This window comes from Aythya marila (genome assembly GCF_965140915.1).
Source record: "Aythya marila genome assembly, chromosome: 3".
NCBI lineage: Eukaryota > Metazoa > Chordata > Aves > Anseriformes > Anatidae > Aythya > Aythya marila.
The window spans coordinates 88,079,390-88,101,817 of NC_139044.1; the positions used below are offsets into that span (position 1 = coordinate 88,079,390).

The 22,428-nt window shown below is 41.0% G+C and overlaps 1 protein-coding gene across 4 annotated transcripts; it reads left to right on the forward strand.

Moving 5' to 3' along the window:
* Window positions 1–2,230: 2,230 nt before the first annotated feature.
* ASRGL1 (asparaginase and isoaspartyl peptidase 1) lies at window positions 2,231–22,268 on the forward strand. 4 transcript variants are annotated; one of them, XM_082757247.1, is made up of 7 exons: window positions 2,231–2,261; window positions 3,264–3,510; window positions 7,799–7,941; window positions 12,426–12,580; window positions 16,219–16,337; window positions 18,218–18,328; window positions 20,807–22,268. In XM_082757247.1, exons 2-7 carry the CDS (start codon window positions 3,324–3,326, stop codon window positions 21,040–21,042), a joined length of 951 nt encoding a protein of 316 aa, XP_082613373.1. In that variant the 5' UTR covers window positions 2,231–2,261; window positions 3,264–3,323; the 3' UTR covers window positions 21,043–22,268. The 4 variants fall into 4 exon arrangements, with proteins under 4 accessions (XP_082613373.1, XP_082613374.1, XP_082613372.1 ...); XM_082757248.1 differs by lacking the exon at window positions 2,231–2,261 and adding an exon at window positions 2,471–2,491; XM_082757246.1 differs by lacking the exon at window positions 2,231–2,261 and adding an exon at window positions 2,768–3,161 and having other exon boundaries at window positions 3,261–3,510; window positions 20,807–22,267.
* Window positions 22,269–22,428: the final 160 nt, after the last annotated feature.

The following is a 22,428-nucleotide window of genomic DNA, read 5'->3' on the forward strand; positions in this document are numbered from 1 at the left end:
TAAGAAAATTAGCAAGGATGAAGTCAATACATCTGTTTCTGCAGCAATTATTTAAAACTAACAGTTTACATAGTCTAAAAACAGATTCCTGATATAGAATACAATACATTGATTAAAAGAAACCCTAAATATTAGTTGCAAAATAAATTTAAAAAAAAAAATACTTTTCAGCAAGTTCTGTGGGGTTTTAAGGCATTTCTTTATATATAATGTCATTAACTTCTATGGAACTTTTTCATCAGCATACTTGCTTACTCTGCCTAATTCATCTCTTCAATATGCAGTATTTTTCTAATTATACTGGTAAACATCCTATTCCTAAAAAAAGGTTTAAAAGACCACTATCTCCCAGTGAAATAGGCGGGAAGCAGTTCAGTGCTGACTTGTAAGGAATGATGTATCAAACAAATGCCTTTACCTTACTGGCTACCCAGACATTTTTGGTGACCCTCTCCCTCTGCTGTTCCAATGTTAATTTGGAAACTGATTGTGACTCAGTTAAAAAAAAAAATAAATGATTTGACCACTGCAGCAAAGAAGGTGGCTAAAGAAAGCTTAGGGTAGAAAACTGATGTAAAAACAGAGTATGCCAGTTCTATCAGGTGACACACTTGCTTTGTTGAGTCATGACAATGTTAGACTAATATTAATATTTCAATTTAATGTTACTATATAAATTTTGTGTTCAGCTGTCCATGCAAGCAATTGAAATAATTCTTCTAAAGTATTTCATTCAATTAGTATCAGTTTCCTGTTTTGACACTACCTCTGAAAGCAAGATAAAATATTCTATTAAAAAAGAGGTACTCTCAAATAATTCACATTCAAAATTTAAATTCCTCTTTGTTAATCCTATCAGTGACAATGAAAAACCATCCAGTGTAGTTCCTTTTAATTACACCATGCTAATTCATTTTAAACCAACGTTCAGAATCAAAACAGACCTTCAATTGAGTGACTGCACATTGCCATAAATCCTTGTTCTTCAGCACGGTCACGTCAACTCAACTCCTTGTGTGTCCAGAGTAGGCTGCATTTACTGCTGTCTCCAGAACCTAGCGTGAAACGAAAAATAGTAGAAAAACGTGAAGAGGTGGTGAACTAAACAGAAATGGTGAAGCAAGGCAGCTGGCTGCAGTCAGGTATAGGGTTTGCATAAATTCGGAGAAATTCTTATGTTTTTTTGCCATAAAGGTAAGAAACTATGATTTTATTTTTTTTTTTCAGTTAACTTTTTCATTGCATTTTTCAAGCATTTTTCTTATTTTTATTTTCCAGGAAGAATTTTTCAAGTTCCTCTTCTTATAGCAAGCAACTATGTGTTCTATCAGCAGCCTATTATTAAAAAAAAAAAAAAAAAAAAAAAAAAAGGCAAACATCTCTTGTCTTCGTTATCTATTTCGAATCTGAATGGATATATACAGTTTATTGTCATTTGGTCTCTTTCAGCTTGAAGACTCAGATTCCTTAGGTCTCACTACACCTTCCAGTTTCAGTTTATGTACACTTACGCAGTTTGTGTTTTGGGGATGAATAATCCCAGCTTGTTTAAAAGAGCAGAAGGCAGTGCGGATGTCATGTATTGTTGGGTTTTGATTTGGGAAAGAGGTGTCATTTTTCTAATGTAACCTGAGGAGAAACCAAGAAGCGGTGAGTGATGAGGAAATTAAAGGTGGTGTAACATCTGATAGGAGTAGGTACATCACTGAGAAGAAATAAAGGTGGTTATCGTCTCATCGTGAACAAACTGGCTGGTCCTGCACTGGGCACATCAGTGTACTCCGGGACACGTCACCTGCTGGAAGAAGCCATGCTCCCTGGCTGCTCCTTCTGATTTTTGTGGAGATGTCACCTCTGTGCACCTGTGTGCAGGCATTTCTCCCACACCACACTGAGCCCTTTTCTGCGGCGGGGGTGAGGAAGGGACTGCTCATTTCCATCACCGGTGACAAACTGGGCTGTGGGGACACAAATTTACAGAGCTGGGAGCCAGAGCAACATCTCTGGCGCTTATACTCCCACATACACCCTTATTCTGCCAACACACACAGCACCACCGCCGAGCCTAAAGCCACCGGGCGCCGGCCGCGCAGGGGGCAGAGGGCGGCCGCCATCTTAGCGGCGGGCTGCCCTCAGGCGGCGGGGGGCGCCATGTCGGGGAGGGAACCGCCCGCCCGCCGCCACCGCTGCGGGCTGCGCTGGGGGACGGGACGGGACGGGGGCTGCGGGGGGGCCGAGCCCTTCTCTCGCTCTCCACAAGGGTGGGTGAGGCTGGATGGACGCGGAGGAGCCGGCTCGGGGCGTGGGGGCGGCCGGGGAGAGCCCCCGCCGGGCTCCTCCCTTTTGGGCGGCAGGAGCCGGAGCCCCGCGGAGGGCCGAGCGCGGCTGGCGGCGAAATAAAAACGCTTCAAGGGAGGGAGGCCTCGCGTACTGGGCTTCAGTGAAAAGGGAGAGTTTTCTGCCCTGTCTGGGGTTGCAGGGCACAAATAGGGTGGGCTGTGGGGACTATGGGGGCGCGGGCGGCCGGGGTAACGTCTGGAGGGTGTGCAGGTACGGTGAGGGAAAAGCAGCTGGATTTCCTTTTCCACAATTTATAAAAAATCCAGGGCCTGGGAATCATTTAATGTGGAGGGTGCATCCCTTCCTGCCCTAGCTTTCGGCAGGAGGTGAAGCGCTGTCTCCTGTGCGCCCCAGGAGCTGTAAGCGGTGCTGTTTTCCTCGTGGGAAGCGGCAATAAAAAGAGCTGACCACCAGGTCTAAACACTTCATTTTGCTGCCCAAAGTGCAACGTTTTGCAAGAGGTCAGAGGTTTGGCACCTAGGCAGCAGAGTTTTGCTGCTAACAGGGGTCAGCGACTTCATCTCTGGTTATATTATTGCACCTGAAGAACGGGATTACTCATCTAACAAGCAGCTCACAGCACTGAGACGCCGATGCTTGTTGCTGTGTAACTTGTAAAATAATAAGATCGCCAGATAGGCTTCGTGCTAAATCATGAGATTGTAGCGTACCTTTGCTTGAAAGGGGCCTCCAGAGGTCACCCAGCCCAGCTCAAAGCAGAGCTGAGCTCAGGGGTGTGCCAAGTTGCCTGGGGGCTCCTCTGGTAGGAACTTGAATATCTCGTAGGAGCTCCTTCGCCTGTGTGCTCAGCTTCCTGAGAGGTAAAAGCATTGAGGTCAAACTAAGCGTATTGTAACTTTTCTGCAGGGTGCTTTCCTCGTGTAGAAGGGAACAAATGCTAAATGCTGTTCTTTCCGAAGCAGGCTGATTAAGAGCAACCTGTTGGCGCTGCTGAAAGACTTGGAAGGAATTTGGCCTTCAGGATGAAGCCTGTCATCGTGGTGCATGGTGGAGCTGGCCGGATCTTCAAAGAACGAGAACAGGGCTGTCGTACTGGCGTTATCAGAGCTGCACTGCAAGGCTACAGCGTCCTGAAACAAGGAGGCAGTGCCTTAGATGCAGTTGAGGAGGCAGTGCGATCAATGGAAGATGATCCTCATTTTAATGCAGGTAATTTTTCACGAAGTAAATTGGCGTATAATCATTATGTACGTTCACTATTTTGTCCTGATAGTTCTGAGAATACTTGTTTGCTGTCCTTTTGAAGTGGAGTAAATATTGGTGTCAGCAAGTAGCTTTTATCAGTATAATAAAAGAGCATTGTATATGCCACAGTTTCTTGTGAGTGCACTTGGGCAGACAAGTTACTCTTTCCTATTTTTTAGCATTTTGTACCTACCAATTCATTCTTTTGCTCCAGTATCACTGTTCTGTAAATCTTACCTTGTTGCTGTGATGTGTCTTTAGTTTTAAGACACAGACTCCTTCATGGAGCGTATGCTCAGTCAGTACTCAGATTTAAGTCACTTGAACGGAACCCACAGCGATATTTAAGCCTTAATGCTTGACCTTTACGTATTGCTAAAGGAAGGCAGTTTCAGTGGATTTTAGGAGTTCTTCTGCTAGTTATTGCTTGTAATTAGTGCTTTCATAAATAGTATTACAAAACTCACACTCTGCTGGTATATGAGTCATAAATTTATACAGTAGGGGTTTATAACTGAATTTCCTAGCAATTAATGTTAATTAATGTTAATGTTAGTTAATAGTCCGTATCATATAACCTCAAATTTATTACTTAGATGCATTTCAGTGAAAATATTTCACCATCCCCACCAAGGTATGTCAGGAATGAACACAGGCAGAAAGACCTGTCAAAGTTCAGTATTTCAGATGACGTACCTGTTTGTTATGTGGTTGCTTAATTTGCAGAGATTCACACATTCCTTCTGACCTTGTAATTGCGAATGAGGGAAAGACTTAATATGAAACTTTTCAGTGTTTTGTTACTGACTTGGGCTGACCTTCTTGATTTTCAGAGGTTTCAAACTAAACAAATGAAGCAGACTTAGAGGTGCAGTGTGTGCTATGAAGCTGTTGTATAATTAACATCAGGCTGGTGTTGTCTCATTTAACTTTTACTTCTCTTCACTTGCTCTCTAAATCAGTCACTAATCTTTAGGACTTTGTTTTGCTCAGGTCAGTAAATCAGTATATGTCTGGCCTTTGGTTCTCTGGGTTATGCCTTAAAATACCTCTCTGGACAGGCAGTTTAGCTTTGCTATTTTTAAAACATCAGCTTCTTCAGGGCAGGAAAAAATCCGAATTCTTGAGGAGCACCCCTTTCTGCCCAACATTTTAGGTGTACAATGTTAGCATGGAAGCAACTTCAATAGAAATATGAGTTTACAGGTTGTTTTCAACTCTTAATCATGCTGTATAAACAATTACATATGTTCTTGGTTTCCTATATACTAGTTTTGATGGTTCCGTAAATCAAAATTATGTAGATGGGAAATACATTTTAGCTGAGTGTGACTCTCTGTGGTGAAAGCTTGCTTTATAATGATCTGTCTACGCTCATTTATTTAACTTACAAATCTGCAGCATTTGAGCACTTAACTCTGGTAAGTAGGATCACAACAACTAGCAATATTTATACATGCTTTTTTTAACCCTTTAATTGGGCTTTTGTCACTAATGCTGCTTTTTCTGAGCCATCCTGAGCTTGGGAAATGGGTGACAAGAAGTTAACTGAGACATGACGGTGTTTCTTTTCTCTGAGACCATTCAAGTAGCTCTTCATATTTTTTCCAGAGTTCTGCTTTACTTGTATTTCTTGTTTCTAGAGTTGTAGAAAGGAAGCTTGGGCTGATGCTTCAGTTACCAGTTTCTCACCAGAGCAAGAATTGCAGCCTCTCCTGTAGCGTGCAGCCCCTGATTTACACCTTCAGGCAGGGTTTGCTCCTTTAAAAATGATCAGATCATTTGAGGACAGGATCTTAGACCCTGCCATAGCCAGCGACTTCTTAGATGGTTGTTACTTCACATTTTCTTGACATACAAATTGCAATATGTTTGTGATTGACTTCTTTGTGGTCCAAGGTTATGTTTATCCTTAATTATTTAATTCATCCAAATTATATTTTTGCGTGAGGGTGTTTACTTCAACCCGCACTAACAACGTTAAACCTTGTTTACGGTAGATTAAACAAGCAATTTTTAGCAAAATTTGCTTAGATTGGACTCGAGCCTTAAGCCCTTGTTTAAGTTTGTCTGTGCTGATCCAAGAGGCAAGTAGTCCTGTAATCACTTGCGTATGCCTCTAATTGTGCCAATGCTTATTAGATACAGCTGCTCTCAGGAGCTTGCAAAAGGGAGCTGACAACCACGCGAAGAGGGCCCTGATTGGAGTGGCTGTTTAAAACTCAACGCGTGGTATTTACCTCTATAAAGTAAAAATGGGGTTTGCTGTTGTAATTTCTGGGAAGTGGCCAGGGTTACATTTCTGCAAGCCGTCTCTTTGGCAATTAGCAGGGTTAACCAGCTGGGTCTGTGTATGCCAGGTACAAGAGCTGCCGGTCCAGGACGTTAATCCTCTCACTCTTTCCTCCTCAGCCTTTGCAGGACTGTGTGGTCTGTAGATAGATGGAATCTCAGCACCCCTGCTGTGATTTTTGGTAACCTCACACTTGTCTCCCTTTAAATTTTCCATATTTTATTGTCTCAGTTTTCTTCCCTGGCTTCTGCTTCACAAGGGAGCCAATCTTTCTCCTCAGTGCTGCTGCCAGTGGATGCCTCAGAGGCAGGTAGCCCCCACCCAGGGTGCTGGAAGGCAGGAGAAAGGCCAGTCTCTAACCACTGGCTGCAAACGGAGGCAGGCAGCTGCCTTTGTCTGCAGGAACTGCCTGACAGTTTTCTGCTCAGGAACATTTAGGAAATCCCAAGGTGTATCCCGTGAGAGATCTCCAGCAGCCACTTGCAGTGCAGCGACGAGAGGAGCTGGTGGAGCTTCCCCTGGGACCGTGCTTCTGATCACTGGTATTTGAGGAAGGTGCACCCCAGTTCTAGGGGGAATTTTGTGAGCACAAGCAAGGGCTCACCTTGTCAAAGGGAACTAGCAGAACACGGCAGGGCTTATCCAAGAAACAAAAGATGACATGTTCCTTATATCAGAAGAAGGTTGATTTTGGAAGAGATTTCAGCACAGGTGGCAGGCGGGAGTTACCCGTCAGCTCTCCACGGATCAGCGCAGCCTAGAAACGAGCACGTTCTCAGCGATGTGGGACTGAACTCTGGAGTAGCTTGTACAATTGGAGAGGGGCAAAAAGTAACAGTTTGGGGCAGAGGTCAGGTGTGCGCGTGTGTTACGCCAGTTTTGGAGATGGCGGGAGGAGGATTACAGAGGCCCGTCGCCTCCAGTAACGGGGGATTTAGCGTTATGTTTCGGATCTGAAGTGCATAGGTGGAAGCCTTATGTCAGCAATTACTACCAGGAGTTTCTGCTGGGCTTTAATGTTGGTTTAACAGGAAAAGCAAACAAAATAACTGTTCTACTTCTGTGCAATGTTTGAGTCTTTCCACCTGAGGTGCTCTGTAAATCTGCCATGCATTTTGAATTTCTTTTTAAGTTTAGTCTTCTCCAGCCCTATTAGCAAGGCTTAAAACTATGCATTCCCCTGTGATACCCTTACTGGTGTTATTACAAAATGAGACAATGCACTTTTTTTTTTTTAAATCTCATTAATCTTCAGTTAGGTTAGTGTTAGCATTGATAATTACAGAAGAGAAATAACCACCCGACATTTCATTAGTTGATTTTTATTATTTTTTAATTCATTTGTCTGCTGTTACGCAATGAGGAAGAACTTGTTTTTTTCAAGCTTTTGGTACAGGAGTGAGTGGACACTTCTACTCTGCTCTACCAACTTTGGCAGCTGCTTGGAATGCTGCCTGCCAGTAATCTTTCGATGGAACTGAACAACACGCCGTTCTGTTGGCTTATGCTGTGCCCTACAGTTGAAGAATCGCAAAGGTGAAAGCTTTATGTGTGTGTGAAGTGATCCAGGGGATAAAGAGCCTTGTTCGTGATTCTTTGTTGTTCTAACTTTCATGCCTAGCATATTATTTTGGATGGCATTACGTAATTGGCATTCTGAGTACTGTCTTGTGACTGAATTCATGATTTGTTTGAGTTTCAAGCGTGTTTTTTGTCATATAAAAATAAAACTCAAGGTTTTTAAGTAGCCATTGCACCCCTGAGCAGCGTAGTTGCTGTATTGTGTTCAGGAAGAAGGCACTTCCAGTGTGTCAGAACAACAATCAGGGAAAGAGAAAGTTTGCTTCATGAGATCTGATAATTAAATGAGCTGATGGTTAGCTCTTAATGACTTCCTTCTTTTTTCCTTAACTCCTTTTTCCTCACCCCTTTTTATTTTATTTTTTTTTTTGTCTTTAGGCTGTGGTTCTGTTCTAAATGAAAAAGGTGAAGTAGAAATGGATGCCATTATCATGGATGGAAAAAATCTAGCCTCTGGAGCAGTATCTGCAGTTAAATGTATAGCAAACCCAATAAAACTAGCTCGGCTTGTCATGGAAAAGGTATGCTGAACGTGTACTTGAATTTGAAACATTTTTTCCCTTAGAACTTCATCCACTATATTAATGGACCTCAGTTACGTTGTGAAACCTCCCTTAAATCAGGGAAGACTGGGGAATGGATGGTAGTGCTTAGAAACTCGTGACTGTGAAGAACTTTTATTGTAAGTATTTATTAAAAATAGCACTCCAAGGAGACCTGAGTTCAGTCTTGCAGTTAGAAGGAACCTCAAGGAGAAATTGACCTAAACGTGTCAAGCTTCTGTAGTTCCACAGCTGGTACTGAAAATTGTGGGGAGGCTTCTTCATTTGGAGAGCACCTGTGCTGTCACTGAGTCTTCTGCTTGACATTCCAAGATAAAAGTTGGAAAATGTACTAGTGATTTTGCAACAAGGTGGAACTGAATTAATGACCCACTCATGCTTTTGTCTGTGAAATCCAGTTTCCTAGGATCCTAGGTGGCCTTCTCCATTGTCACCTTCTCAGGCAGCAGCCCTAACGTGGTCTTCCAGCAGCAGCAGATAACACAGGCACTGTGTGATGGAGGTTTTCCAAGAGCATCAGAGCTACCTGGGCAGCAGAACGATGATTACTTGGCCTTCTGCACGACATCCATCCCACCGTACTCCACTAAGAAGCCCCTCTTAGTATCTACCATAGCAAATGACTGTTGTTTTTCAGAAGTGGTGCAGGTGGTATAGTTCGGATGATAGAATAGGCCATTTGTGTGATATGAGCGTCTCTTTTACCATCACTACCCAGTGACAGTGATCACAAAGGTCATCCTGCTTTGCAGTGTACATTTCTCTTGCTGCTAGTGCAGCTCCCGCATGATTGAAAAGGGGTTGCAGTTGCAAGAACGCTTACAAACAAAGAGGAGATATGTTTTTTTAACCTCTCAAAGCGATCTGTAGAGAAGGTTGAAATGTGATTTGTCCTCAACAGATTCCAAAGGAGATGGGAATTATTTTTGCCCTGAATTGTAGGATAGTTCTGCTTTCAGAATCAGAACTTTTCACTAAGCTATTTAATACAAAAGTGTCTTAAAATTTGTGCCTACAAGGATAAAGTCAAAACAACACTTTTTCTTTGTCAAGAACATTAAAAAGAAAAAGAAAAAAAAGAAAGCTTCGCAAAGTTTTCCCAAATGAAAAACATAAACCAAAACTTGCCCTCTATCTTTCTCATCTGTTTTAAGGCCTATCTTGTCATTATATGGTGCTTCAGGTGTTCAGAAATGTTGAGGCTAAATTTTAAAGGAAATCATAAAATTCAACTGTACAAGACCAAGTATAACGGTTTGGCAATAAAACATGAAAGGAGAAGTACTTCCATTTTGCAGTGTAGTGTATTTCTGTTTGGCCGGATGCAATAAATTCTGTGGAGATGACAAAATTAAAATGTAAATGCGAACCTAAATCGCTTCATATAACCTGAGGTGAGCTTCTGCTGTTTTTCTGGCAGGTGTTATAAACTGGGGGACCAGCCGATGTCACCCTGCTGTTTGTTGTAGGCAGGGATTTTGGGACATTAACCCAGCCTATTTCACAGTGCTTCTCAGAGTGTATTTTATGTGTTTTGTTTTACTGTGAATAAGTGAAAATACTTTGAACTCTCTGACCCATAGGTGATAAGACTGGAGTTTCCTGAGGTCCTAAACATTTTAGGATGCTTATTTCCCAGTAGTATTGAGATGCATCACCACCCCAGGGAATTTTAAAACATGCAGCTCCTGAAACCTTAAAAAAGTAGCAAACAGTAAACCTCCCCACCTGCTTGTGATTTTTTGTTTCCATCCTATTACAGAACAATATGGGCTCCATCTGGTGGTCAGAGTAGCTCCTTAGACTGTTGTGCATGTTAATCCTGTACGGTGTTGCGATCTTACTGGGCTCAAACGTGCCCAAATTCAGGGTGTGGAAGAAAGGATGACACCAGAATGATTTCAGTCGTGACTTAGTGCACGTATTACTCGATACATAATACTGAACGTGTTAGTCTCTAGAGATGGAGGGCTTGCTACGTTAACTAATTAATCAAACAAATCCTAGAAAAAGCAGTTAAATTTTTGTTAAATTATTCCTATTTGTAGTGAATAAAAAGAAGATGATGCATTGAAACTACTTTATTTTTTTAAGTGGGGCATGTAATCCCCCTCAGCTCCAACACTTCTTTATGTGGGCATCACACAAACAGTGGAGCACTGATCCGTTGCTGTGCACAAGCTGCCTGTGTATACATTTTCCCCTCCTGTATCATCCAGCTCTTTAAATTAGAGGAGAATTTAGGTTAGGACATCGGCTTCTCAAGACAAAGGTGGAAACTTCTGCTGTGCTCCGTGCACTGCCAAGCTTGTGAAATAAAGAGCTGGTCTGAATTCCAGGCCAGCTGTAGAAATCTGTGGGGGTTTCTCCTCTCCGCTTCCCGTAAAATTAACTAAACTTGCTCATATTTAACATTTGTTGGTTGTTATTAAGATCTCTGGAAACTATTATTTCTTTATTTTTTTTTCCTTTTGGGCTACTTGGTGTAAATGTATCCCAGAAGAAAATAGGCGCTTCAGGAAGTTAACAAATATATTCATGAAGCTGTAGAAAAAGAATGAGATGGAAAAATGTGCTTTTTGGTTGTTTGGCAATGTTCTAGTAGCTCTTTTGGTGGACAACATATATTGAGGAGAAAAATAAATTGAATTCTCCTTAGGGCACTTTTTTTTCCAATGAGAACTGCAAAAAAACTATCATAGCAGCTTTGTTCTTGTATATTCAAATATTTCTTGCTTGTGCAACTTATGAAGGGGGGCACGTTATCAGAAACTGCATATGGAAGGGAACCCTTTAAAATGTTCTAAGAAATAACTTTTTTTTTTTTTTTTTAAACAATAAAACCCTCCTTGTTTTTTAAACTTCCTGAAAGTAATAGAAAGCCTCCATTCCTGACGAAAGCAAGTGATGGAGGAGAAAGCCTTCTTATACACATCAAGCCAAAAGAAAAGTTGAGTAGTATTTTCTATAAAAAAACAAACAAACAATCTGAATTATCGAATTGTGTTTCTGGTGGTTTAGTTGCGGTGGCGGGGGGCAGCATTGCACAAAGTAGTTCTCTTGAACATTGCACACTTCAGCTTTGTTACAAACAGGTGGGTCTGTTACTGTCTGGTAACATCATGCAGCCTGAGAGGCTGTCCTCTGTTCTTCCAGGGACTTGCTCCTTGTGACTGGTACTCTTGTTCCCTAGGGTGCTACTCTCATGAACTGAATAATTAATTTGTCAGTAAAGAGATAATTGAATTCTTCGAGACGTTTGACATTAGGGCTGCCACATGCGTGAGTGGCCGGTCAGGAACGTTTTTCATGTGATGTCACGTTCCTGCTTGCATGAGCTTTTGAAGGAATTGGTGCAGAGCTGTAGTGTAGATTAGAGGTTAAGAGGAAACGTTTCATTCAGAGGGTGGTGAGGCCCTGGCACAGGCTGCCCAGAGAAGCTGTGGATGCCCCAGCCCTGCAGGTGTTCAAGGCCAGGCTCTTGGCTCTTGCTGTGCTCTGAAATGACTCAACACTGTACTGTCAGACCACCACTCCTCCAAAAACTTCCTAGGTCTGATGAGCAATTAGTATCTATGCAGTGGTCCAAGAAGTTGATGCTTAGTTTTGGACACTGATATAAAAAAAAAAAAAAGATAGATTCTAGAGCTCCTACTAAAGCATAAGGATTAATGAAACAAACTGTTCTGGCGAGTCTCCCTAAAACAGGAATTAAGCAAGCCATAGGGACTTGGAAGCATGAATTTAACTAAGATTGTTGACTCAAGATCTGGTCTCAGTGCCTCACTAAATAAAGGAACCAAAATAGAGCTTCTGCAAGTGCAAATGTTGTTTGAAGAGAGCAAACAATTTTTTGTCAAACTTGTTAGAACAATATTCTGTTCTTAAATATGAAATTTTGGGTCTGTAAGAGTAGTAGCTTGTTGAAGGAACTACTGGAAGTAAAATGGTTGAGCTGATGTTAAGAAGTGCTTGAAGGGAATGATACTGATTTTGTTGTTATTTTACTCCTACAAGGTGTAATACCTTCAAACCGAACAGGAATTTATTTACTCTTCTTTTCTTCTGAGTCAAATCCTTCTAGATCTCTTAGTGAACTGGACAAAACTGTTGTTCAGTTGAGCAGTGATTTGGTGATTAACTAACAACAGCACAGAGAACTTGCATACAAATTAGCAAAAAAGCAATTTTTTTTTCTTTACCCATTATAAGAAGTATTAAATAGATAAATGCAATTCTGTTGTACTAATGGTGGATGGATGTGTGTTTTGGAGACCTGATATGTTTTTCATTTAGTAGAAGAGTAGGAATCCAGGAAGTTTAAAAATAAGATGTGGAATTTTGTTGGTGTGCATACTTCTAAAAATAACAAGTGAATACAAAACTGCTCAGCATAAGGCAAAACAAGAATTGTCAGTTAATCTCTTGCCTATTTTCTGCAGACAAAGCACATGCTGCTGACTGACCATGGTGCACACCTGTTTGCTCAAGCCATGGGTGTTCCTGAGACTCCAGGGGAGAAACTCATAACTCAGAGATCTTTGGAGAGATGGAAGAAGAACCTTGAGCCAGACTCCAACCCTGAAGAGTTTCAGAAGTAAGTTTTTAACAATTTACTTTGTGATATCAGTTCCAAAAAACACAAAACAAAAAAAAAACAAAGCCAACCAACCAAAAAACAACAAGAAAACAATCCCAAAGCTTTGAAGGTCTGTTCTCAGACCTGAGGAGATTTCAGTTCTGAGTGATTTGTGGTTTGATATAGTCTTCGTGGTATGTCCTTAAAAAACAAATACAAAACAAACAAACAAAAAAACCCTCAAAATCCTTTCAGTGAATTTGCTCAAGTGTAAGTGACTAGAATAAACTTGAACAAACTTAGTGATGCTCAAGAGAGAAGATTGTCAGACACTTGGACATAATACAGGCTTCGTGGCATTAATGGTGGACAAAATTAGCACTGTTATTACTTTGAAAATCACCAGCTCTGGAAGTGCATACAGCAATGTTAAGATACATGCATACTTCACCTCTGTATAGTTGTTTTCTGTGAAGGAACTGTGAGTTAGAATATCTCCAGTGTGATATTTAAAATGACAAAGTGCGTGTAAAAAAATCATAAAACCGGTCTTGGTTAAGTATATGATCAGCTTTGTCTTTGAAGTGGATTAGGTGGTTAAACTACATCAGATTCTGACAAAGTAACTCCTCCTGAGTGCTGATTAGGGCTGTTAGTTACTGTAGGAAAGAGGGAAAACAATTGACCGAGACATTCAGTGTAGTAGTGGATGTGGAAAATGATGCTCTCAGATGGTGTTGCACACCAGCCAAGTGCAAGTTATTTGGAAAATAAGCAAGCCGTGCATGACAAACGAGAGAGGAAGGAAAGGTGGATGGGAAAGGAAGGAAAATCATGAGATGTCAGAAATGTTTGTTATGCCTGTGAGGTAGCATAAACACGAACTTGTTTTGAGTGTGCACTTGTATGGCAGTGGTTGTTGCATGGGAAAATGCTGTGTTGCACACTGCTGCTCGTCTGTTCCGTGAAGTGGTAGTAAGGAGAGAAGCAGAGCTGAAGAATTCGTAGATCAGAAGGATGATGTTTCTTCTGTGATATTTCTTTCTGCATGTTAACTAAATTCCACGAAATGGGGCCATAATATAGAAGCTGTATGTTATGTTCATTAAATTGCTAAAAGAAAAAAAAAAAAACAAAAAACAACACCATGAGGTAAGTGTTGTAAATACGGTCTTGTAACCAAAATGAAGTTGTTCCTTGACCGTAAGGTCTCAGTCATAGTTCATCTAGCATCCAACAGAAGTTTGTCTGATCCGTGTGGTATCCAAGTTCTGTGTACTTGGATTCATTGCCAAGAGTTCTGGGGATGGGGTAGCTGCCACTGTCACTTGGCCTCCTGAAGATAGCAGTTGGAAGCATGGCATCTGAGTCTCTGTTCGTTCCTTATAGCTGCTTAGATTTCTTTCCTATAATAAGCAGCGTTAGGCATCTTCAGTTTCAGCATTGTCTCGTTCTGGGGTACCTGGAAGGTTTGTGCATTTCTGGACGGCTTGAGGCTTTTTCTTGACTTAGCCACGCTGTTTTTTCCTGACAGGCAGTCCCCACAAACATCAGCAACAGTGGTTGACAGAAAACCCTACTACTGATGCAGGCCTAAGAGAAGAAATAGCAGGTGTTTTATTCCTTGAGCTTGTTAACCTAAGTGCATGCCACTTCATGGGTATTGGGTAATGACAGATTTAGTCCAAAAGGAAGGAACAAATCCACTGTGTATCATCATATATGCAGTACAAAAGAATAATCATCAATAGAACAAAACCATTACTGCTAATAGCACCCCCTAGTATACTACAGGTAGGTGTTGATATTTTTGCTACTGTCAGTAATTAGCATCAGACATATGATTATAATATGATATCTCTGCTTAAACGGTTTTGCGGGCCTTGTAAATGCTTCTGAGTCAACCAGCTATGCAACAGATTGTTTATATCTTCCTTGCCTTTGTTCTGAAGATGAACAAGGAAAACATGTGACACTGAAGCAAGAAAAAAAAAAAAGTTAAAAGGAACAGTAAGAAATAGTTGAGTGTTTGCTCCACAACAGCTGAAGTTGGATACACTCACTTAGTTACTTAGTTAGTTATCTCTGATTGAGCCCTTGTACCAAAATAGTTACCTGCTGCATGTCTGATCAGCGTACTTTTATTATTCACGGGTGCTTAAGGTGAATATGTCCCCTGGAAAACATACATCTGGACGTGCCTTTCTTAATTCCTCCGGAAGATCTAAGTTTGGTAGGTTGGAGGGCGCTACGTGTGTGTGCAGGGAGTACTGAATTTACCAATATTCTCTTCAGCAAATCTTTTGTACCAGATGGATGGGTGGGAAGCCCATCTGCAGCAGCATATCAGTTTGAGATGAGGTCCGTCTCCACCTAAATGTCAGAGCAGTCTGCGAGGCCTGTGATTCATCAGTCGACTTGGAGTTGCTGTGAATGAAGTGTAGGGACTGGCAGTGTGATCTTTTACATAAGCAGGAAGGAACAGGAAGTTGATTCTGTGAGAAATCGAGTTTCATCATACACAAAGACTTTTTCTAACTTTGTCTGATCTTAACTTAGATCCTGGGGTTACAGAGAAACGCTCCCCAATGCCCAGGCAACTTCCAAAGGTATTCCTATTGCACTCACCTGTTGGGCGGTTCCTTGAAGGACTGGCACAAGTTCTTTTCCTTTGTGAAGGGATTTGTATTTTGGGGGGTATACCTCTCCTAAATAAATAATGTTCTACATTCCTGCATGAATTGCCAGGCTTGGAATATGTAGACGCTCATACTGTTGCTTCTCAGTACAGCAACTGTTAGAGTAAGTTACAGTAGCCCTTGTTCTCCACGTATGAACATATGTGTATATTTTAAGCACCTTATTAGAAATCAGGCAGTAGTTGAGATTTTTCTTCAGCGCATGAAGATTTTTAAGCTGGGTTGCTGTTTCAACAGATTCTACTGGCCAAGTGATTTAAACCTCAAGATTGCTGAGCTACAAAGTACAGAGAGGAAAATATGTATTAATGATGCATTATGAACAATGCTAGCTGAAAGGCACATAAATAACCTTTTTTTTTTTTTTCTGTGGTATTCAAACATTTAGGGGAATAAGGAAAAGGAAAGAGGAGGAACAGGAAGGAAATGATTCAGTGCATTCATAACATTGCTCTCTTCTCTGTATTTACTTGTTTACGGGCATCATCATTAATAACTCCAGTTCACTGCCTAGTCAGACAGTGGAGACATGATTCCTGCATCTCTGAGCCCCTGTTTAGGGGCAAGTTGTGCATCAGGTGTGTCACAGCCAAAAAGCTGCTCCAGATCTGCAACAGAAATATTTCTGGCCTGTGTGATGGTGTGTTGTGCCTTTTATTTTGCCTGCTCACGTTGAAATTTCCATGCTATGATTGTAAACAAGTCATGGAGGGAGATCAGATTTTAAGGGAAAAAAAAAAAACAAGTGCTTTCTGTGCTATTAAATAAAGAGCTGTGAGAATTGTTGTGTATTGGTGGTTATTTTTGTAATGAGGAGCATAGTAAAAAAATGGCTTTATGATGAGCAGTAATTTTTTGCAGTAATCTTTTTTTAAAGCTACCTGGAAGATAAATGCAACGTGCTTTGGCAAGTAGGCTTTAATTCTACCTAATTTCGTGAACTGTTTTTCTTGGCAGAGACCTTGGAACAGTCGGTGCTGTTGCTATAGACAGTGAAGGAAATGTAGCTTGTGCAACATCCACTGGAGGACTCTCCAATAAATTGGTTGGCCGTGTTGGTGACACAGCATGCATAGGTATGTGGACTTGCCTCATGTTTTTTGGAGATATCTCATTTTTAAAAATAAATAAATATATCCTTCTTGTTATTATTAGTGAAATAAAGTAGAAATAGTGATGTATCTGAAATGGAGGCCTGACTTCGGTGTTGAAACTGAAACTCCTTAATACAAAGTGGAGTTTGCAAGTAGGGATTAGGAGCAGAGGTGTGGTGCTGTCATCTTCATCCAACATTTTTCTGTCTGGAAAATGGGGAGGTCGCTTCTTTTTCCATCCTTCTCTGACATTTTTTTCTGTGTCTCTTTTTTGCTCATTCTAATAAAGCTATCCATTTGTACATCCGTGCTCACGGTTAAGTCAAAAATGTAGCCTGCTCCACACTAAGGTGCTGTTTTCTGGATGCTTAAAGTACGTGTAGTTGTAATTAGGGCTATATCCGTGAGCCAGAACTGCGGGATGTCTGGCAACTTTGAATAAATTCCTGTTCTTAGAGAGCCCCGATAAGGCTGCCTCAGAGCCTAACAGAGGCGGTGCAGAATAAGAGAAATATTTTAAGAGCTCTCTTATCCAAGTATAAAGAGACACTTGAAATCCCTTCCCCAGACTTGTTCCTCTCACGGGACAGACTTGCTATTTGATTACTTCAGAGTTATACCACTGAGTTGGGATTTGGAAAATAATTATTTTTAGTAAAACATGTTCCACACACAAATAGCACTGCCATTGGCATACGTGATTTTATAGGACTAATACTAACTTTTCTCACACCCAAAGTTACTAATATTCTGGTGCCCTCGGTATTTTGAATGTCATTTTCAACTTCGTTTCTGACTGCAGATGCCCTTTCTTAGGTAGGTCATGTTCAGGGCACTTACAGCATGGGAAATGTCTGCGAGGGAGAAGTGAAACCGGGCACTGCTCAGTGCACTGCTTTCAGCTTCTGCTGTTCCTGGAGGTCTGCAGGATTGGGTAGAGGAACGCCAGCTGTGCTTCTAAATGTTTGAGCCTATCGAAGGGGGGGTCGACAGGCTGGTTGTGGCACTGTTTTTCCACATGTAAATCACGGCCTGATGGAAAGTGCTGATCTGATAAGAAGGTAGGAAAGGGAAGAAGCTTTCATTGCTCTTCTACACCTCTTTCCCCTCCCATGCTATTTTGTTTATCCATGTAATTCTGTGGTGTGCACCTCCCCAGCTCCTGGGAAATAGTTCTCGTAGGAGATGCTTAGGAGATGTGCTGGAAACATGGGTGTAGAGCATGTGGAAGCTTGGTGTAGAACAGGGTGTGGAGCGTGCCAGCAAAACAAGGATGGGTAAAAAAAAAAAAAAAAAAAAAGTGGGATTTCAAAGGAAAAAAAATACTCTGCTTGTGGGGAGGACTGGAGAGAGTCTTACTCTTCAGGGTGCCTTGTGATGCTTCACCAGAGCCCAGGCTTTTCAAATCTCTGATCTAATTTTGTTCTTGCAGTTAAGTCCCTCCCCAGATTTTGGTCACTTAGCATTGTACTTAAAAGATCTTCCTTCATTCCTTCTCTTTTTGTAACGTGTGACCTGGCATTCTGCATCCCATCGCTGTTCTGCTGATCCTCAATGCACTGTTCCTTGCTGTTTTGGAAAATATTTTCCCCCATCCTGGCTCTTACGCTACAACCGGATCACTAATCTTCCAGTTCTCATAACTTGGCAATTGAACTTCATCTGGCCATTGCTGGTCTCTCTTGTATGTTCTGTGTTGAAAGTGAGGCAAAAATGAGAAGGACGCTTCAGTATTTTGCTCCCAGAAGTGAGCAGAACTTCCAGACCCTTAGGAAGAAAAGATTGGTTCGTATTTTAAATAATGCAGAGCTTGTAAATTGTATTTTATAAAATACTGCCTTTTTTTTTTCTCCTCTGAAAAGGAAGTGGAGGTTATGCTGATAACTGTTCTGGTGCCACTTCAACCACAGGACATGGAGAGAGCATTATGAAAGTGGTCTTGGCCCGACTGATCCTCTATCACATGGAACAAGGTATATTCCGAACTTCCTGTGAGCTGACCTGAGGGGGATAGGGAATAATTATTCCTGCCTAATGACAGGTTGCAGATTATGTGCTGTCATCCCAGAACAGCTGTCAAAGGAGCTGCTCCCAGGCACGTGTGGATGGGTTACCTCTCTTTAGAAGAAACAAAACAAAGTACTAGAGTATAGCATAGCCACAAGTGGGCAGAAATATCTGTGCTACTTGATGTTTAATCACTTTTAGATGAATGCATATTAAAATATATTATTGTCTACATTGTAATGTTTAACTGTAGCTTTTTAAATATTTATTTGTCTGTTTTACACTAAAATGTTTTGAATAAAGTAAAAACCAAAGACAAGATATTTTTAAGGAATCAACAGGGGAGAGTTAAAGCTAAAATAAAATCAGAACTGAAATCAGAAAGCTTGGAATATCACCTTTCTAGTAAGCTGTAATAGCCTTTGTTTTAACAACTGATTATAGCAACAGAAATGCTTTTAAGACGTTTTAACTATGATTTACGTTTTCATTTTGTTTTGGAAAATCTACTAAACTGATGGGGCGGGTATGTGGCAAACAGCTGACACAGTATGTCTTCTGTGACTGTAACACAATCTGCCTGTGGGATGACCCCGTGGAGCTTTACCTTCATGATCTAGCCTGCCATGTAACCCCTTGATTATATTACAGCCTGTGAACATTGCCAGACAACATACTTGCATTGCATGCGATTGAAGAACCATCAATATAGATATCAGCAGTATTTTTAGAAAGCCGTGGCTGTGGGGCAGCACGCTGTAACCAGCTTCGAGACCAGACGAACTGGAAATAGTTGCAGAACTTCCAATTTACATTTTTGTGAGAGAAACAATAAGTAGAGAGAGATTTAACAGCTGAGAGTGTTTTTATTATGCTTTATAGAGCTGGTTGCATATACAATGGATGCATTTCTCTGTAAATCTCCTGGGTCATGTTATAGTTTCAGCATAAAATACAACCTACGGATTACTTCCCAAAGCTCTAACACATCGCGGTCTCCCCTTTCTCTCCATGTTACATCCCTTGCCATTCAATTCGTGAATGGCTTTCTAAGCTCTATTTACTCTAAACCACAGAAACCAGTTTCTTCTCTTGATTGAAGTTAACTGCATTGCAAAACCTCTGCATTGATAGTAACTGTCTGGCTCGTGATGCACCGTGCAAACGAGACAAATTAAAAAAAAACAACTCAATCCACATGTGTGCATGCTTAAAAGGAGTAATTAGTTTGCACTGGTTCACCCTGCTGCCAGCGCTTGCTCTACCTTCATTCATGCTGCCCAGAAGTATAACAGAGTTGCCAGGAAAACACGTCAGCAATAGGCCTTTTTTTTTTCCTTTTATAACGTTTCCATGAAGGCGCTGAAAATAATCTCCCAAGTTATCGTAACTTTTTGAGTCCTTGAACGGTCAACTGAAGTTGCATATTTAAAAATAACTTCAGAGCTCTTCCATAATTCTGTTCAGCTGTCCAGTAATTCACGCAGTAAATACCTCCTTTTGGGACCACTGCTACAACATTTATTTTCTTATTTTATGAGTGAAGTGCTTTGCCAGTCCTGATGGCTGCTGGAGTCTCCGCCTTACGGCGGCAGCTGTTGTCTTGATGAAAAATCAAACAGTGAAATACTGACCCTTTGAAGTCAGTGCCACTGACTTGAATAGTCCCAGCATCGCCCATAATGACACAGAATGGGGCTTGATCCTGTCAGTCACCAGTGCTGTGAATAATTCTGATTCTGCTGGTTTTGTTTAACTCAAATTTTGCAGGGAAGACGTGAAGGTCATTTTGTATTCCGCATCATAAGCTGCATAACGTTACCGATTGTGTATGCAGACTTGCAGCGAGCAAATATTCCGCAGCTCTTACAGGCTTGTGTGTATAATGTACACAGTAACACAGATCTATGTCTAAAGTATTGCCATTAATATGAATTAAGTGTAATGAAAAGATAAAGTCGCTGTGCTGGTGCTTTCTGACATCAAGTACATTTCATCTTAATCTTGCCTGATACTTTCAGAAGTTCAGAGCAACTCCAGTCTCTGTTTTTGCTGCAGATTTTGATTACAGAAATGTGAAGTACATGCTTCGGGTTACAGTGTGGCCAGTAGACGTAGAACACAGATGCTGACTGACATTTTTGATTGTTTTAATGTGACCATAGAGTTGACGAATTAGTCTGTATCAAACACTAAAAGTGAAGTGTAATCTGAAGCTATTCAAACCCTGTCTTTGCAGCAGAACCATACCATAGCAGCTATTTGCAGCTGTCCAGCACCTTCCTATAAACCAGTTCCTTTACCACAGTGGAAGTTTTTGGCCAGTTTAGCTGAAAGAGGCATTAGATTTGGCTGGTTCCAACTGGGAGGGTGTGAAACTTGAAGGGAATTTTAGAATTTATTTCAAGACAGGTATTGGGAAGTTATCTTGTTCTCCTTTTCAGGAATGTCACCAGAGATGGCTGCTGACACTGCGTTAGACTACATGAAGACTCGAGTTGGGGGCCTGGGAGGTGTTATTGTTGTTAGCAATTCAGGAGAGTGGGCAGCAAGGTTCTCCACCAAGCAGATGTCCTGGGCTACTGTAAAGGATGACGAGCTACATTATGGGATTTATGCTGGGGAGGAGCACACAAAATCTGTTGATGAAGCACTTGCATCTGGAAGTGAGGGATTCTGAGAATGAAGAATCATTGACTAAGGAAGAATGAAGAACTCCTGTTTCTGTTGGAGGACAATGACAATTCAATCTTTCTTTTGAGATCTGCACTCTTTTGATTGTTTCACAGGCATTCATCAAAATGAAACGTGGACGTAGTTGTCATGGATATGTGTGTGTGTAGTGCTTACTGATACTTGCACACAGTCAGGAGATCCTCCTTGTCTAAATGTGGAAGAGAACAGTCAGTAAGTAGAGGGTTGTGGGCTTCTTGGTCAGCATGCCTCAATTCTACCTTAAAGGGAGCCTAAGTTTCAGGATCAGAGGAACTCCTTCCCACCCTTGTTGTCAGACACTGCTTCTGAGATTATTTAAGAAATAAATACTTATTAACTAAGAATTGAATTTTGAAAGTGACATGGCTCTCTATGTCTCTTGAGCAGCCATCCCATAATAACAAAGCGCTTACTGTCAGGGAAAAATCATCAAGCAGCAGTAAAGAGGTAAGACTAACTCACTGTCACAGGCTTGAGGTAACGCTGGGGAGAAAATAATGAAGTTAAGTAAATAGCTTTTCTCCAGAGTTGGGAACTGTGACACTTTCTAAGGAGTCTTATTTTATTCTATTCATCAGCATCAGGCCTAAAACTAAAAATCAGAGAATGCAACAAAGTAGGCTCCAATATTTTGATGTAGATGTGGATAGTTAACAGGAAGAATATATTACAGCCTTAATATGTGGAATGGTAATAACAAAGGTTGTGATTCCTATAAATACAAATAAAGCAGCAGTCTTTGCTAAGCAAATACAAGGTGATGAGCGCCTTATATGTCCAAATAAGAGAAATGAAGATTTACTGGAAAATGATGATCTATAATCAAGTGATAAAAGTTGCACTGTAACAAATAAAACTGCCTCTTGTAACAAGTTTCTTCTGTGAAGTCAACCATTTTCTGGAGAAATTGTCTTTTTAAAAAAGAATTGACGTTCTGCATTGCCTCTTTCCAGTACAGTTTCTTCATTAAGATTTTGCTCTTTTTAATTAAAACAATGCAAAAATATTTAATTTTCCCCACGTTTTATGACTTAACTAGATTGTTTTTGTGTTGAAACTGTAATAATTCTATGGATTTTAGCTGATGTCATGTCTTTGGTTTCCTTTGAAACCAAATGTGTATGTATGGCATGCCAGCATACTGTGGAATGTTCCCTTTGTAAGATAACTCAAATAAACATAGCAAAAATCTTAAATTAGGTTTGGAAACTGCTCATACCTGTATCCCAACTACAATAAGCCATGTTATTGAGTTGGCTCATACAGAACGGTGAGGTTGCCAAGACTCTCTGACCCCCCTTCTACATTAATCCTCGTTTTATTAGATGTTGCAGGTGAGCGGACGTGAGCA

What these genes read in the sequence shown, in the direction of transcription:
- ASRGL1 (XM_082757247.1), top strand. Translation starts at nt 3,324, where the DNA reads ATGAAGCCTGTCATCGTGGTGCATGGTGGAGCTGGCCGGATCTTCAAA. An exon ending in CTCGGCTTGTCATGGAAAAG is followed by an intron (nt 7,942 to 12,425) that starts GTATGCTGAACG and finishes TATTTTCTGCAG; the next exon opens with ACAAAGCACATGCTGCTGAC. An exon ending in CCTCTATCACATGGAACAAG is followed by an intron (nt 18,329 to 20,806) that starts GTATATTCCGAA and finishes TCTCCTTTTCAG; the next exon opens with GAATGTCACCAGAGATGGCT.